This window comes from Nelumbo lutea, chromosome 5, assembly GCF_056320005.1.
Source record: "Nelumbo lutea isolate HS-2025 chromosome 5, American lotus-T2T, whole genome shotgun sequence".
NCBI lineage: Eukaryota > Viridiplantae > Streptophyta > Magnoliopsida > Proteales > Nelumbonaceae > Nelumbo > Nelumbo lutea.
Window position 1 is genome coordinate 55,358,012 of NC_142688.1, and position 19,140 is coordinate 55,377,151.

The window sequence follows — 19,140 nt, forward strand, 5'->3', positions numbered from 1 at the left end:
TACAAGAAAAACAAGGGGCGGCAGCCTTTAGAGAGACAGAACAACACACCAAGATCTCTAGTCTTGAGAGCTGAAAACACAGGAAAAGAATTTCTGCAATCCATGCGAAATTCTTTCTTGCCGCCTCCTTCCTGCCGCCGCCAGACCTCCAGTTCGATCTCCAACTTTGTTGGAGAAATCAAGATTCGATCTTGATAGCAGCCCTTTGTGAAAGGACTGATTGGAAGCAGTGCTCATGTGTCATCCAGCTATTCTTGCGAAGGATCAGGTTCTTGGAGAACGCTGCCGATTCTACTCCATCCTGCACTGCACCATCTTTAGTGGGAGCAACCTTTGGGTCCTTCCTTGGGCGTGAACACCTCCATTGAGAGATAATATTTCTCTGTATCAGGTATACCTCTCTCCCACTCCTTTTGGTTCAGATCTGGTTCAATTTATGGTTCAAGATTGATCCTTGAAAATGTGCTTTTCTAAATAGGGAATGTGATTCCCAATTGAAGGGAGAGAAAAATTTTTGAAATTTGCCCCCCTTTATTCCGCAAGATTTGGGCGACCATATGATGGATCTCTCATCCCTTCACTCCTTGTATGTATACAACTCTTAACTATTATAAATAGAAATAGGGTGATGGACTTCATCATCAATCCACATTATCATTAACTCTGCTATTTCAACTTGGTATCAGAGCCTCCATCGATTCTCATAGCATCCAGTGGTTTCAGTTCTAGCTCTCAGAACTCAACAAGTGTCTCAGCCACCAATAACGCTTTAGGCTCGAGCTCTACTCATTATCTCCCTATCAAACTCAACAATGACAATTATTTACTTTGAAAAGCTCAACTTCTATTGATTCTCTACACAAATCGATTAACGAACTGAAAGGCCATGACATTCACTTGATCAACGAACTGGAACACTTTTTGGACACTAGGTGCAAATCACTTCAAAGGACTAGAAGAGCCTCTTTCACAAATATGTACAATAATATAAGAATGAATTGAGACAGTATATCAGTGTTTTCGAACTGCCTTGACCTGGACGATCGGGCAATCTGGCCCAGGTATTGTCTAGGTAACCGATTCTGTTTATCCCAAATCCAATCCTTGACTAAAAACCGTTGAATTGGTCAAGGACCTGCTGATCCAAGTGTTCAACCATCAACCTATTCAAAGATTTTTTTGCCATATTTTTTATTTTAATTTTTTTTTATATATTTTAATTGGAACAGGCCATCTATTCAAATCAAACGGTCAAATCATCAACCCAGAATATAGTGGACAGAACAGTTCAGGTTCCGTGTCATCGTTTTTTAAAACCTTGCGATATAGAGAGCCCTTTTAACACTTAATAAACTTATTATATTATCATTTGCTTACGCAGTTCACTTTACCATCTATTTATACTCACTGATCCACAGTTGGGGCTAGCTGTCTCTTGGGAAGTCTAGACTGGATATGGACCTAACCTTCACTAATTTTTGTGCCTGTTTGTGTTTGGAACAGCTTATGCGGCATATGGATTTGCAAGGTAGGTCCCATACAGAAATAGACTTTCTAGTGAGGCTTGTTTTAGTAGCTTCGTCAAAGCAGCTGTCAACACAGATAAATCAAAAGGCTGAAATCCTCCCAAAGAAAAAAGTGGCCACTTTCGGTCTAAAACTTGCATCATCATGCTCGTCATCCTTACACAAGGTTCAAAATATCGCAACGGATCAGGCCGTATCGGCCGATAAGTATCATTCTGTTCGGATCTGTATTGACCCATATCGGCCTGTTTCGGATGTGTATTGACCGATACAGGACTAAAACATTCTGATACAGTTTGGTACATATCATTAATTTTATTAGTCCATATTTAATACCGAATCTCTCATTAATGTCGTTTATTTAAGTCTAATTTCTCTTTCATTAATTAGTCAATTACTCCAAGACATTTAAATTTAAATTTGAATTTTAACGCCTAATTCAAATTCTCACATTAATTCCTTTAATTAATGATCCCCTCATTAAATTCGTTTTGTTAGTCTAAAAACTTCAAATTTTAGCAATAACAAGATTGAACCTTAGTCACTTGATTTTAACAAGGGATAATAGCATATAAGGGGAACTTTGGGGCCGTAAAAGTAATATTTTTAAAAATTTTTCAAAAATAGGTTAACTTTTGAAAAATAATATCAATAAAGGGCAAAATCATTGTTCATCTTCTTCATCTTGCAATCCATTCACTAGCACCACCGCTCGCCGCCGCCTCTAGCAATGCCTCCACCTATCTCCACCCACCTCCGCCTCTGCCTCTGGCAATGTTGCTGGAGGTGGGTGGAGACAGAGGCAGCGACGGCGCTAGTGGGCGGAGGTGGCGATGTTGGATAAAGAAATAACCACCAGTGCCACCTCTGCCTTTGCCCACCTCCAGCAACAATGCAAGAGATAGGCGAAAGCGACGAGTGGCGATGTTGGTGAATAGATTGCAAGAGGAAGAAGATTAACAGTGCTTTTGCCCTTTATTGATATTATTTTTCAAAAGTTAACCTATTTTTGAATTTTTTTTTTAAATATTACTTTTACTGATATTAGGGCACAAAAATTGCCCTAATATGCTATTATCCCTTTTAACAAACACAAGCTCGCCAATGAGTCACACATATTTGTTTGCTATGATTATATGTATTTTTTATTTTAAATAAATTTTCACTTTTCTTAATGAATGACAAGTGTTTATTAATAAATGTTGGAATTAATTATTAAAATTTATATACTAATAAATTTTAAGATTAATTATATTGGTTTTTGAAAATTGACACACATTTTTATTTTTTTGTTTATTTTACATTTTAGTTATTCTATCATTTTTAAACGGTTACAAATTGTGTCCCAATATGTCATACTTTATATAAACCATTAAATTATAGTTTTTTACATTTAAATAACTTATTTACAATCATATAAAATTTATAAATATAGTTGGTAATATATTTTTAGGATTTATTTAATTTTCTATCATATTTATGTGTATCTTAATTTTTCATCCATATCCATACATATCCAATGTGTATCCCAATACATCTCTTAATTGCACAATGTCCGATATACATCCACCATCTTCTTTTTACCCTATTTTCTTCCTTTTTCTTGCCTGCTCTGTAGACAAAGGTGTACTAGATAAACAGAAAGTAACGGGCAGAAACCTTAAGTCTGGGAAACGTATCATTCTGAGCCTGTTTTAATTATTTTCTTCTGCATCCCCTATAAGAAATTCCTTTGTACTGCTCCAGATGAAAACCGAGAAGCCAACCCCTGTGCCATGTTCTCTGAGTCCAAATTGACTTTCTGTCTTCCAGCTGTCAAGTCATTCTCACGATCCCAAGGCTTCCATGGGTGTTTCCCTACCCACTCTTCTTTTTCTTGCTGCTGCTGCTTGGACTTCTTTTTGGAACGACTACTAGCTAACTCTTCTTGGTGTTTTTGTACTAGAGACTTGGACCGCTTGGACTGGTTGTACTTGTCTACCAAGTCGGCATCTGAACTAGTTCTCTTCTTTGCCTCTTCACTGGCAGAAAGTGCTGAAGCCTCGTTATAAGCCTCTAAGTAACTGCAGTTTAAACTTGAACATGTTATCAAACCCTTACAACATGAAAATAAAAAAGAAATATCAAAGCTCCAACAACACCCTATCTCAAAGAAAATATTTGTACTTCATTTTCGCCTTTTGTGCCCTGTCAGAAGGAGCATCTGTCCAAATGCTAGTATCACCACGTCCTTCTTTGGTAGTCCTGCTAAATGATGTCGATTGCATAGTCATCCCTGGCTGTGAAAATGAAACACAAACAAGAATGACATGAGTTGCCAAGGCCCAAGGAGCAAATAGAAAAGGCTGGATGACCGATCATGTACTGATCAAATAATATATATTTGTGTGGTTAAGGACGCTACCTTTCTTTCAGGAGGCAGTGTTGTCATCCACTCATCTCTCTTTTGGGGCAGCTTAACCTCTTCCAAGAGTTCATCATCACCTCGCATTGATATTCCTGAAAATGCAACCAAACTCTTAATTCAGAACTTCAAGAATTCCATCAAATTTTGGAGCTTCAATATATTCAGTTTTCACAATCAATGACTTGAATGAAGTTTTCCCAATTTTCATTATTGAAGTAATTCCAAGTTCAAAACCCCAACTATTTTGGCACAATTCTTTGATTTTAAACATTAGCACATACAGGTGCTTATCAACAGGTGTGACATATCCCAAAGTCATCTTATATTCTTGGTAGATTGATTATTTCTCCAGTCATATTATGCATTTATACTGCAGAATTCATGTTACATATATTGACATCCACAACCATACAGCAAGATTCTACTTTCTAATTACACCAAACTAATGTTTTGAGTGTACCAGAGGTTCAGTATGCTTGTGGAATCTTTATATATACAAGTCCATGTAATAAGGTAAATACAATCAATACTGAATTTGACAACCAAATTTGTGTTTTATGGTAGATGTAAATCAACCCAGAAGATAAAAGGTATTCCAATCTGAAAAGTAGAAGAAAAGTGAAAATGATAGAGAAATCAGAAAAAGGAACGAAGATGGTGAGAGAAGAAGGGAGAAGAAGGGAATTCAACCAGTTCTGTTCACGAAATCAGAAAAAGGAACGAAGATGGTGAGAGAAGAAGGGAGAAGAAGGGAATTCAACCAGTTCTTTCTCCTTCTCCTAGTTACTTTTATGGGTAAATCATTTAAACTACCCCTACTGTTCACGAAATTGACAAACTGTACCCTTACTGTTTAGATATTGTCTTGCAGTACCCTTAACTTTTCTGATAATTTTCTAAAACCTCCCTTGCCGTTAATTTTCCGTTACACTCCATTCACATGTGACATCACATGAGTGGTAATCATTTTAAAATTCCTAAAATACCCTTATTGTTCACTGCCGCTGTTGGAATCGGCGGCTTTCCAGCTGGGTGAGTGATAATCATTTTAAAGTAATCTGTGTAAGAGGGTTGTCTCAGTTGGGCTGGTTTTCCGGCGAATTCTTAATATGCGAAGGGGTGAGGTGGAGAGGGAGAATGAAGAGAAGGGGTGGAGGAAGAAATCACCATTGCAAGTTGCAGGCTTGCAGCGGCAGCGGTGATTTTGTCATCAAAAACGCTAAAGAATTCACCAAAAAAAGAGTTTTATGGGAGAGTTTCTGAAGAAAAGTTTCCGAATCAGCGAGTCCGTCGAGTGAGATCAGGAGCTAACGGGACCATATGCTCTGCTTTCCCAAAAAGAAACCAGATCTACATCTACAAGTTCTGCTCCACCAGATCTGTTCAGATCCACTAAGATCTACTACAACGACAATTGAACTCCATTACTATTGCTAGGAGACTTCAGAACTTTTAGTGCTAGTAGCGAAATTCATTCCTCACAAAGATGATTCAATTACTGTTCCTAGATCGTTTTGCCAAAGGCGTTGTGGCATTTCTTCTGATGGTGAAGATCAAGCCATTGAGAGAGCTGGTAATGAAGGGCCTCACCACCGCTCTCTGCTGCCGATACTTTTCACCCAAGTCCTTCGAACAATCTCCAACTTACCGCCGATCCTTCCACGAAGGTGCCAGTGCCAGAGGGGGTCGATGTTGACAACGGTGGAGGAGATGAACCCGACTCCAACGATTCATACTGTTAACCGAAAAATGCCTCCACCCTTGCTCTGACTCTTTTTCTCTGTAAGGGTTTACAGACCCTTTCTCCAACCAGCACCTCCATCCTTGCTCCGACCCTTTGTCTCTAAACCAAAAGGTAAGAAATGATAGAAACCGGCACCTCCACCCTTGCCCATCCTTTTCCGTCACTGTGAACAATGATCGCTGCTCTCTCCACTTTTTTTTCTTCTTTCTTTTTTTTTTTTGATGAATGAATATAATTTATTGAAACAGAAATACGAGGCAATACAGTAGACCCAAGAGGAGGCACGAGTTGTTACCTCTTCTAACAAATATTACATCAAACTAAAGCAGAATTGACCAGAATTAACCAGAACTAAAATTACAAAGCAGCCCAAAATAAATGTTCCCTTGAAGCCCCTTGCTTAGCTAACTCATCCACTAAGGCATTTGCTGATCTTCCCACCCAATGAAAGGTAACAGCCATGTCTTTTGTGATCCAGTTGACTTTCCTTAGCATATCTCTATATCGCCACATAGCTGAAGCTGGTTCTGTCAGCCATCCCACAACAATCTCAGAGTCCCCTTCAACTACCAAGTGCTGGACTCCTAACTGTTCTGCAATCTATATTGCCACATACTTTTTTCTTCTTCTTATTCCCTGCATTTTCTCTTCTTCTTCTTCTTCTTCTTCTTCTGCATTTCTGTCACTCTGGAGGGGACCACCACCTCCACCTAGACCGGGTATGCCATCTCCTCCGCCGCCCTGGTATGCCTCCTCCACTAGGTTGTGTTCCTGTTTCCGACCCACCTCGCCCAAGAATGGCAAACCATCAGTAGCAATAGCACTGAGTTCCAATGCCTCAGTAGCAAGGTTCAGTGTGTAGTGAAACTCTGACCCAAAACCAGTTCGGAACGCAGCAAGCGCAGGTTACGACGATCAGTTGTTGAGTTCAATCAGTTGCAGGTCCACTACAACCCCATCTCAGTCTCATCATATTTTATTCATTAAATCGAGCAAAAGTGTCACCTTCTTCCTCTTATAAGTCGACACTTCAAACTCTTGATTGGTTCTGTGAGTCTGGTTTAAGCTCCTCCTTTTCTCTTTTCCATCATTCATTGTTTATCTCTCTCTCGATGGAAGTTCATGCGATGGTTGTGACACCACGAGACAAAGTTTGTTTATTTCTCTCTGCAATGGGCGTCCACCACACAACTAGTGCCCTAAACCTGCGATGGCGAATTCGACATCAATTGGGTTTTATTTTGAAATTTTGATAAATAATGAAGGGCAAATTTGACATTTCATTTCCTTCCATTAGCACCTAACGACGATGACAATTGTCAGAAAACCTAAGGGTACCGCAAGACAATATCTAAACAAACTTTCTTTGAAGCAACTCTCTCCCATATGAATTTGAAATGTCTATCTACCTCAATATGCTCTGTTCTGTCATGCTCAACAAGGTTATGGGCAATGTTGATGACCGCTTGATTATCACAGTACAATATCAGCTTCTCATAATCGATGTCCAATTCTTCCAAATGAGATCTAAGCCACAGTAACCCGGACACTCCATGGGCTGTTGCCCTATACTCTGCCTCAGCAAAAGATCTAGCCACTACAAAATGCATTTTACTCCACGAAACAATGTTCCTTTGCCAAAATATTCTATCTGGTTACATCAAACTTAGGGTTAAGTCCAATGAGAAACTTAAATACCTTGTTTCTTTCTACTAGCTTTCTATAAGTCTCAACATCCTTGGTACTTTCCACACAACAATTTCCACTATATCAATTTCATGCCATAGGGACTTCAGCATAGAAAAAATACAGCCATTGATTTCTTCCCCTGTTTTAGATTATTCACATCATTCTTCAATTTATAGGCCCTAGCAACATTTAATTTTTTGGAATATTTTTTCTAACACTACCCCATATCTCCCTGGATGAATCAGTCCAAAAGTAATGCTGACTTATGTAGGGCTACATGGAATTGACTAACCATCCAATAATTTGTTCCATTTTTCATATGTAGGATCAATTTCTTTTGGCTTCTTACTACCTGCTAGATACCCCAACTTGCCTATGTTACAAACATGAACCCGTAAAGATTATGCCCAACCAAGTAATTTGTTCCATCTAACTTGATTGTAGTCACAACATTCAACAAAGGTTCTATAGGCCCAACCAAACTGGCCTTCGACTCTAGGTTTTGCTCTGCCTCACCTCTAGATTGTTCCATTGATTAAACAAAAATCAAAATATGATATTACTGGCCCTACCTAACCTGTAGTCAATCCAACACTAAAAACACAAAAATCCAATGTTCCATTGAACCCTACAACCCAGGAGAATTGGGAGAACTACAGCCACTGCAATCAGGGGCTCCAAAAATAGTCCCAACTAAGATTGATCTCCTCTAGTAGTCAAATAGCATCTGTCAAGCCCTAAGCGCCAAACTAACTCAGCCTCCATGTCCCTTAATAATGTTTTTATCTGGTTCTCTAACTCAAAATGCGGTATTTTCTTCTTCTTCTTCTTCTTCTTCTTCTTGGCATTACAATATCCAACATAGATGTAAAGGCAATGCCTAGGCGAAAAGGCACCCTTGGAGTCTTGCCTTGTCTAATCGCCAAGCAGTTTTGTACATTGTATTATAAAATATTTTATATTAATTTTTTTACATTATAATTATAAAATAGACATTATTAAACTAGAATTCTCACTTTGTGTGTTTATATACTAATTTCTTATCAACACAAACATTATCAAAATGCGGTATCTTGAATATGTTGATTTTCTATAATTTAACATAAAGTTTATACTTTTCTTATAAAAATTATTGATAATTAAGGAAATATGGTTATGGAACCTAGGGAACTACCTTAGGATATATGTTTTCTACTAAAAAATCCATCACCTAGGCAAGCGCCTAGACGACTAGGCTACAAGTATGCACTTACTTTCTAATTTATTGTTGATGTTATTTTTCTTCTATGTTGCTGTTAGTCTTTAACTATGTTGTTAGCACATACTTTCTAATGTTATTGGCAGCAGGGATATTCCTGTCATTGTAACCTTTTATTTTCTATTAGTATAAATAGAAACATGGGGCGGCAGATCAGATTAGATTTTCTGCACCCCTTTCTTCTATTCTTCTGTCCTCTTCTCTCTTCTTCTCTTCCTCTTCTGTTCATCTCTTTTCTTCTTATTTTTTCTGTTTTTCTTTACTAAAGCAGGTCTGAACCTCATCAGCTACAGAAAACTTATATTCAAATATTATTTCATGTTAGTACCATTGGAGATGGAAATATTTTTTGGAATTAGGAAATATGTCAGTTTTTAAAACCATGGAAAAGATATTGATAACATCCACTTAAGGACATGGTAACTGGGAATTTCTGCAATACATGAATGGACTAACAAACGATGTCCAAGATGCCCAAATAAAAATATAGGTATTAAAACTGATAAAGCAAAAAGGTAAACCACTTTCAATTCTAGGAAAAAAATTGAACACCCATGAGGATGATGACCAACTCCACAATTATAATACCATGTTTTATCTTGATTTTATGGGAATATTTCCCAATAGTTGACACACCATGCCAAGCTCAAATGGAACTAACTAATTAAAATTGCAAACATTTTTACATTGTGCCATTTATGTGTTTTTGCTTATAAAATAAACAAGTTGTTAGGAGTTAGAGAACAAGATATCAAAGATTAAAATTAATAAATTTGTAATACTCCTGCAGGAAATATCTGACCTTGTAATCGTCTCCATTGTGCAGCTTCACGTTGTACTTTTAACTCAGCCTACAGTAGACAACAAAATATTGGAAATTAAGAACAAATGCCAATCATTAATTACCTTACTAACTGAGAGGAAGAAAAAACTTGATCAGTGACCAATTGAAATAAGAAATAATCTAGGATTTAACTCAGCCTACAGTAGACAACAAAATATTGGAAATTAAGAACAAATGCCAATCATTAATTACCTTACTAACTGAGAGGAAGAAAAAACTTGATCAGTGACCAATTGAAATAAGAAATAATCTAGGAAGAAAAACAAATGCTGCATTTGAAATGTAAAATACATATCATAATGTTGTTGTTATCATAAATGTAAAATATATATTACACGGTTTAATGATCTAATGTAGGACTAATTAGGAAATTGGAGAAATTAATGATTATTCAATAAAATATGCAGACTATATCAGCTGGAAAGAATGGAGATCTAAGGTCTTGGGAGGATTGTGATGTAGGATCAACAGCTTTGATATCAATCTGATGTAGAGCTGATGTCTCTGATTGTGAAGAGATGATAGTTGAGTAATATGGTGTATTGTAGGTAATAGATCATATGTACATAAATTTTTTGTATATTTCTTTCCTTGTTTTGAAATTTAATCTCCCACTACCAAGGGACAGTTGTCCAAGGTAGATAGATAAGGATCAATGTGTAACAGACAATGAGCATGTGAAAAATATGAAAATATCAGGCAGAAAAGGGTGGGTGTACAAATTAAAGTTGGAAAAAGCATATGATCATGTGGCTTGGTCCTTTATAGAAGAGGTGATGTGACACCATGACTTTGGGTTTAAGATGAAGTGGATAATGAGGTTTTGAAGAATTGCCAATATTCTGTTTTGGTGAGTGGAGTAGCACATGACTTCTTTCCAGCCAAAAGGGGATTGAAACAAGGGGACCCACTGTCCCCATTTCTATTATCCTGGTTGATTATGTCCTAGGAAGCTTAATCACAAACGTTAATGAGGTAGGCCTTTATAGAGGATGGAGAATGGGAAGGGATAAATGAAGCTTAACACTTACCATTTGCTGATGGCAAAGCGAAGATGTGGGAATAGGTTGGGCAACAAGGATGCAATCCTTGATTAAATGCTTCGAGAAGCTAGTGACCAAAATTATAGCTTCTTGTTGGGAGGTCTATCAGCAAAGGATAAACACAAATGAAATGCTACAAAAAAAGAGGACCCTTTTGGTATTTGTCCCCCCATATTTGCTTCTTGTGCTTTGCAAGTGAAAAATTGATATATCACCTATTAATCTCTTGTCAGTTTACAACTAGCATTTAGGAGTTGGTCTTTGACCTTTTCAAGTGTAGATGGAGTGGGCCTAATGATCTTAAAGCCACTGCAAAAGTTCCTTCTCTTTCAACCAAGAGAGGTAGAACCATGGGGAGGTGCATAAGGGTTGCTACTTCATGGACTATCGTTTAAAATGTCCACATATTTCTTATTTCTACGACATATTTCCATTTCCATGGGGTACCAACACAAAATATTACTAAAACCAACACATTCTGCTCAATAGTGCAGTAGCCATATTGAGTACACAAGATGATAGTATGGCATCACTTGATAACAATATTGTAGATACGTGGTGCAGCAATATTATTTTTTTCAATAAAATAGAGTAGTGGTACTATTGCCTATCCAATGGTATGATTACCACTTTGAACAACTGAAATTTTTATCTGGGATATGAAAACAATCCAGACTTGTAGCATAATGTAATATGTCCAAAATCCAAGGCTTTAGAACAAATATGTTTCAAAATGGCAAACAGCAATGATAGAAGTTAGGAACAAAAAAGAGAGGTATAAGATTAAAAACCTAGAATCACTCTAGGAGCCTCACTCCTAGATATATCACACAACCAGTACTTACAGCAATAATACAAGAGGTATAAGTTATTAATTAGTTTTCCCCAGGAGCAGCCAACTCTACTAGAATGGCCAAGCCACATTACAATATTTTTAACACCTGAAAACATTGAAAATAAAAAGGAAACAAAAAAGCTTCCAACTACGTGGCCTGTCCCACCACACACATGGACCTAGTGTACAAAGACAACAATAATCCTAACACTAAAATAAAAGAAAAATAAAGGGTAGAGGGGATCTGCCATCTGGGGTTGATCTATGGCCGGCATCATTCAAAACATTTAAGGAGTTATTAGGGTCATCATTGCAATTTTAACTCAAATCAGGAAGAGGTTCAGGTGGAATATCTTGGTGCTTAAGTACTTTGGCATGCTTAGCATGTCTGAGTATATTAGCCAGTTTGCAGTCAGCAGATATTAATCATGAAATAACCCCATCATTAAAATATTCTATTCATACCAAGCCCAGCACAGAAGAATGTGCTGAATTTGTGACTTAGATAAAGAATTCTAATCCTTGTTCCAAATTTTACAATAAACACAGGCAAGGAAGTTTCTAAAATCTAATCACTCACAAAAATCTAATTGAGGAGACTGACCCCTTTACTAATAAGGAAAACAGCATACTTGTGTATAATAAAAACATGCTTTATGCCTTCTCCTTTTGGTTTATTTTTCCTTTTTCTAGTGGGTGGAGGGGATCCATACCATTAACTCCTCCTGCTCCTCCTTCAGTCTAATCTTCTCATCCATCGCTTTCCGCTGCAAAAATGGAACATGGTCAACAAAAAGCCTCAGGATGATACAAGTATAACAAATAAAAAAACTTAGCGGTAGCAAACGGAATACAGAAACTCATTTTTTGTATGAAAATAATTGAATAATTGAAAGACAGAATAAGGTGAAGGAAATATTCAAATATTTCATGTAATATATAATGCATAGTAATTTTTCTGTTTGTTGTCAACTGGAATAGGGTTATCTGGGATTATCAGATTGTAATTTGAATATTTTCAAGTTGTTCCTCTGTGAAGGATCCTCGTTTCCATCAAGTTTTATTCTGCCTTTAATGAATTATATTTTAGTCTTTCAAAAAAATATATATAATGGATGGAAGTTGACCCAAAACTCCAAATGATGCTTGACCACTTTAGAACAATTAGGAAGGAAGAAAGAAAGGAATGATATAATTAAATTTTGTGTTTGTTTGTAAAATGTAACAATATGGTAGCTAATTCTGACGACACATTGTCCAAAAATTTTTCCCAACTCCACAGAAAGACAAGTACAGAAACAATAACTGATACCTAGCTCCTCTAGACTGGGTTATGGCAGTCAACACCTATTATTGTAAGCTAGGTTCAACAAATTAACTGCAACCATTAGATCACAAAGAACAAACTAAAACAGTTCCTCTATGATAACTTCAATACCCCCATGATTCAAATGTGATTTCATTATGTCATTCAAAAAAACAATTGTGATTTAATTATGCAAATTAAGCAACAAGTTTTCAAAGAAGAATATAGAGTTGCTGATTCTTCTGGGGAAGGGAAGAGGAATAAGGCCGCATTTGGCAATAAAATTAAAGGTCCTTTTCTCCTTTTACATATTAGGGGAGACTGGATCCCCTTGCCTCAGCCCTCTAGAGGCTTGGAAAAATTCTGATTACACTCCATTAATTAACAGTGAGAAGGAGGATGAAGAAATACACCCATATGCTGATTTTATTGTTTTGTTGGTGGGTGATTTCTTATCACCTTCTTTGTATTTACAAAAGAAATAATTAGAACTTCGTTGATGATAACAGAAAAACACAAAGAACCGTATTGGAATCAGCTAGCTTAAAAACAAGCTTACATTAGTCCTAAGTTGGGAAAAGAAAAAATGCAACTATTTCTTATCACCTTATTTATATCTCTTGTACCTTCCTTGAATAAATTTTATTTTTATTTATTTACAAAAGAAATAATGAGAATTTTATTGATGATAACAGAAAAACACAAAGAACCAATATTGGAATCAGCTAGCTTAAAACAGGCTTACATTAGTCCTAAATTGGAAAAAGTAAAAATGCAACTATTTCTTATCACCTTTTTTGTATCTCTTCTACCTTCCTTGAATAAATTTTATTTTATTTATTTACAAAAAAAAATAATGAGAATTTTATTGATGATAACAGAAAATCACAAAGAACCATATTGGAATATCAGCTAGCTTAAAACAGGCTTACATTAATCCTAATTCCTAAATTGAAAAAAGAAAAAAAAAATGCAACTAAGGAGTCTTATAAATGTCTGCTCCCCATGTCTCCTCTGTTATGTGAAATTCATTATTAGTAAGTAAAATTATCAAAATTCAATGCCTAGGCAGCATCCAGGCAACTACGCAACAAGGAGCACCTCAGTCACACAGGTTCACCTTGAACAATGAAATGGTAATACCCAAGTGTATTCATTACAGAGTGTACACTGCAGTACATATCAGGCTCAGCACTCTAGTTTAGAAAATAATCAAGTATAAATGGAAGATTAGAAGACCCAAATTCCCATTGTAAAACTAGCACGGACCTCTTACCTTTTCTGGATCTTGTAGATCTTTAAAAGCTCTGTTCAATATGACAAATGCTTGTTGGGCTTGTGGATGAGAACATTTGTCTGGGTGCACCATAAGAGACAGCTTCCAATACCTATGTAGTTCACAACATACCAAAAAACCATTTATATAAAGGAAAAGCCCAAATAACAGCCATACAGAATCCAGTTCCTTGATTAACAAGAGAATAAAATTCTAGCTAGAGAAACCACTAGGTTAATTAATTGCAAAATTACTACTTTCAATTTTTATGTGAAATAATTATGGTTTAGCAGCTCTCACCAGCCTCACCAATCAAAAGATTCAAAACCATGTAAGCTGTAGACAACATAAACCATGGAACCTCTCCTTAAGCTGTGAGTGTGACCTGAAGCTGTGATCATGAGTGGTGAAGATTCTGCCACATCTTGTGTTTCCTCAATACAGAATGGAATGAGTGGGAGTATGGATTTATCTTTCCCTATGGCTGTCATACCCCAAGATGGCTTAAATTATTTAGAATGGTCGAGAGGGATCAGGTTATACATTACTGCAAGAGGAAAGATAGGATATATAAATGGGAGAATTAAAGAACTTAATTCTGGGAGTGCGGGGTATGACAGATGGAACCAGGAAAACAGCATGTTTATGTCCTAGCTTTTAGTGTCTATGCAACCTCAGGTGAGAAGGAACTTTATGTGGGCTGAAACGGCTTATGAGATTTGGGAACAGGCAAAATCAACCTATTCTGAACTGCATCACTATGCAAAAATGTATCAATTACAGGCAGAATCATCCACTTGTAAACAGGGGGAGAGGAATCTTTTTGTGTACTATTCAGACTTGACCTCCGTGGCTCCGTCTGGAAGGAGTTAGATCACTATCAAAGTGTGGACTGGAAGTGTGATGAGGATGCAAAAGCATACAAGAAACTTGTTTCCCAACAACGAGTATTTGCTTTTCTCAATGGCTTGAACCCTGTGTATGAGTCCATCAAAGTCCAGATCCTAGGCAGCAAGGATCTTCCATCTGTCCAAGAGGTTTATGCTTTAGTAAAGTCAGAGGAAAGTAGAACAAATTTGATGAATAGTTCTGGAGGGGATGCAGTTGTGTTGGCAATGAAAGGGAATGTTGCTACAGGTGGGGGAAATCTCCTTAAGAAGGGGAACTTTTAGGGTGGACGACAAAGACAAACTATGGTGCACCCATTGCCAGAAACCCTAACACACCTGTGATACAAGCTCGGAACTTCATGGGAAGCCAAAATGGACTCAAGAATTGAGTAAGAAGGTTTAGATCTGAGTAAAAAGTCAAGACAACAAGGTCCAAGAAAGCTCACTATAGCAAACATGGCTACTCACGAGAATCAGCCCCCTACTGCTACTGTGACTCAAACACATTCCTTTGGTTCTAACCCAAGGGACGATATTATTAATTCCTTCCGTGACCACTTAGAACTCTATGGTAGGGCAATTCATCAGATGGATGTTTATCCTCACTCAACTTCATTTGCGTCTATATCAGGTAATTTTGCTACAATTTTCCATGTATTGTCTCATTCCCCTGACTCTCCTTGGATAATTGATTCTAGAGCATCAAAACATATGATTGGTAAGTCCACTTATTTTCAGACCCATCACCTCCTCTCTAGAAGAGACAAGGTGAGACAGCTGATGATTCATACTCTACTATAGCTGGTCAAGGAACCATTTCTCTTCCCTTTGGCCTCACTCTGTCTAATGTTTTACATGTTCCCAAATTCCCTATTAATTTGTTCTCTGTTAGTAGTATCACTAATTCTTTAAAATGCACAGTGATGTTTTCCCTTCTTATTGTGTGATCTAGAATTTGGCCTCGGGGAAGACGATTGGTAGAGGACGTATGGTGGATGGGCTCTACATGTTGGAGAATAAGGTTGGTCTTACAGTCACAGAGTCTAAGAGTTAGTTTAGTAAAATTCGGGCCTATTTATGGCACAATCGTCTTGGTCATTTATCTTTTGAGTCCTTAAAAATGGTGTTTCCAAAGTTGTTTTAGTGTCAGTGTCAAAATTTACATGTCAAACTTGTCAATTGAGTAAGCATTGTAGAACTCATTTTAATTCAAAGAATAATAAATCTGAATTTCCTTTCCATATTATTCATTCTGATGTTTGGGGCCCTGTTACTTAAACATCTGAGAGTGGCTACAGGTAATTTATTACCTTTATTGATTACTCCAGATACACATGGGTGTATCCCATGCAAACTAGGGATGAAGTACCAAAAATTATCTAAGATTTCCACCAAATAATCTTCATCCAACTTCAAACTGAAATCCAATTTTTTCAATCTGATAATGCCAAAGAATATTTTCATAATGATCTCATAGAGTTCTTAACTTCGCGTGGATCACTTCACCATAGCTTATGTGCCTGAACACCACAACAAAATGGTGTAAAGTGGTTAACTAGGAACATGAAATTTGAGGTAAAATGGGTAAGTAGGTCAGCTAATACTATGGCTGATTCTCTGGCTAAACAGGGGGTATCCAGGGAGGTCCTTTCTTGTGCTACTTTGTAAGTTGTTATAATATAGTGGAAGTTGTACTTAACTAACCAGGAGAGGTTGCATCTCGTGCCTCTCATTGGGACATTGTACTATTCTCCTCTGCTGATTAATAAATCTCATTCATTTATCACAAAAAAAAAGAACCAACACCTTGAAGTGGCTTGGGGGTTACTAATTCATATGAATGTCCTGAAATGTTTTTGGCTTGAGGTTGTCCTTTGTGCTACTTGTCTCATTAATCGTATGCCCTCTCGTTGGTTAGAGTGCAAAACCCCACATTAGCTTCTTTTTCCTAAGGCTCCTCTTCTTTCTATTCCTCCTCGTGTGTTTGGTTGTCGTTGTTTTCTTCAAAACCTGTCACCCAACAGTGGAAAATTGGATCCTCGTACTACTCCTTGCATCTTCTTGGGGTACTCCACCACTCAGAAGGGATACCAATGCTTTAATCCCGTCTCTTGGAGGTATTATGTTTCTATGGATATCTCTTTCTTTGAGAGTGAGCCTTTCTTCCCTGTTTCTCCTCAAGGGGAGTGTAGGAATGAGGAAAAACAGGTTCAGCTCCCTCCTCTTCCTGATCCTCCTCCCTTTCGTGTTTTCTTTCGTCGTCACAAAGGCCAGCCATGTTCAAAAGCTGTAGAGCACCTAGAAGTTGTACCACCAATGCCATCAAACTCTCCAAGGGTGAATCCTACCCAACCAGGTACCTTGATCCCCATTGATGTTCCTAGCCCTATTGCTATTGATACCTCTATTGCTAATGACCTTAACCTTCCTATTGCTCACCGAAAGGGTGTTAAGTCTTGCACCATTAAACATCCCATTTCCCATTTTCTTTCCTATGAGAACATTTCACCTTCCTATGGAGCCTTCCTTTCTTCCATTGACAGTATTCCTATTCCTAAGAATGTGGTAGAAGCTCTGTTGGTTCCTGAATGGACAAATGCTATGAAGGAAGAGATTAATGCTTTGCATAAAAATGGCACATGGGAATTGGTAAATCTTCCTGAGGGGAAGGAACCAGTTGGATGTAAACGGGTTTTCATAGTAAAACATAGGGCTGATGGCACAATGGAGCGGTACATAGCTTGTTTAGTCGCAAAAGGGTTTACACAAGTGTATGGAGTGGATTATGCAGAAACTTTTGCACCGGTTGCTAAGATGAACTCCATTAGAGTCCTTTTCTCTTTAGCTACTAATCTTGATTGGGACCTTCATCAACTAGATATCAAGAATGCCTTTCTAAATGGTGACCTTGAAGAGGAAGTGTACATGGTACAACCCCCTGGTTTCCGAGCTCAAAGTAGTGAGCAGAAAGTGTGCAGGTTAAAAAAATTATTATATGGGCTGAAACAATCACCAAGAGAGCCTAGTTCAGTAGATTTCATGTAGTTGTTCAGCAAAGAGGATACAAGTAGTGTCAATCTAATCACACATTATTTGTGAAAAGAGGGGAAGGGAAAATTGCAGCCCTGATAGTATATGTTGATGATATAGTTATCATTGGTGATTGGAAAGATGAAATTCAAAAGTTGAAAAGATTTCTTGCTACCCAGTTTGAAGTGAAAGATCTTGGTCCTTTACTTCCGTGGGATTGAAGTTGCTTGCTCACAAAAGGGTATCTTCATTTCCCAGAGAAAGTATGTCCTAGATCTGCTCTAGGATACAGGAAAATTGGGAGTGAAGCATGTTGATTCTCCTATTGATCCTAATCACAAATTAGGTGACTGTCAAGGTGAATTCATCAAGGATGTGAAACAATTTTAGAGACTTGTAGGAAGATTGTTATATCTTTCTATGACCCGACCAAACATTGCTTATGCAGTGGGTGTTCTTAGCCAATTCATGCGTGCCCCTAAGACCACCCACCTTAAAACAGCTAAGAGTTCTCAGATATCTTAAGAAGTTTCCAGGTGCAGGTTTATTGTTTCAAAAGCACGAGCATTTGAAAGTTGAAGTGTATACCGATGCAGATTGGGCAGGATCCCTGAATGATAGGAAGTCGACCAGTGGCTACTGTACCTTTGTGGGAGGAAACCTAGTTACCTAGTGAAGCAATAAGCAAAATGTGGTGGCTAGATCTAGTGCTGAAGCTGAATATAGGGCAATGTCTCATGGAGTGGCTGAAATTATGTGGCTAAAAAATTTGTTGAGTTAGTTGGGATTTACAGTTTGATGGACCTATGACCCTATACTGTGATAACAAAGCAACCATAAACATTGTTGCTAATCCAGTGCTGCACGATAGAACTAAACACAACGAAGTTGACAAACATTTTATCAAAGAAAAGGTTGTCACAAGGGAAGTGAGTATCCCCTATGTCAGTTCTAAAGACCAACTTGCAGATGTCTTCACAAAAGGGTTACATCACTTGCGACATCATGATTTATGTGACAAGTTGGGCATGATTGGCATCTACGTCCCAACTTGAGGGGGAGTGTTAAAAGCCTGTTATCTTTTAAGTTTAGTACTACAGGGGTACTATTATACTTTCCACTTTTATTTTGTTTTATGTCGCCCTAGTATAAATAAAAAAAGCTAGCGCCACCAGCATCATCTTTTGACTCTCAATCTCTCCTCTCTCCTCTCTCCCCTCTCCTCTCTCCTCTCTCTTCCCTCTTCCTTTCTTCTTCTCTTCTGGATAACACTGTCCAAGCTCATCTGTCTT

General features: G+C 37.5%; 1 protein-coding gene across 1 annotated transcript in view; it reads right to left on the reverse strand.

Moving 5' to 3' along the window:
- Positions 1-2,981: 2,981 nt before the first annotated feature.
- The window catches only part of LOC148852516 (DNAJ heat shock N-terminal domain-containing protein), a 39,891-nt gene continuing 23,732 nt past the window's right edge, over positions 2,982-19,140 (reverse strand). Inside the window, exons 6-11 of the mRNA XM_088946480.1 lie at positions 13,929-14,040; positions 12,060-12,113; positions 9,427-9,475; positions 3,931-4,025; positions 3,693-3,805; positions 2,982-3,589 (exon numbers count right to left, since the gene is read on the reverse strand). Coding sequence (XP_088802606.1) covers positions 3,244-3,589; positions 3,693-3,805; positions 3,931-4,025; positions 9,427-9,475; positions 12,060-12,113; positions 13,929-14,040 — 769 coding nt within the window. The 3' untranslated portion in view covers positions 2,982-3,243. The remainder of the gene's footprint in view (positions 3,590-3,692; positions 3,806-3,930; positions 4,026-9,426; positions 9,476-12,059; positions 12,114-13,928; positions 14,041-19,140) is intronic.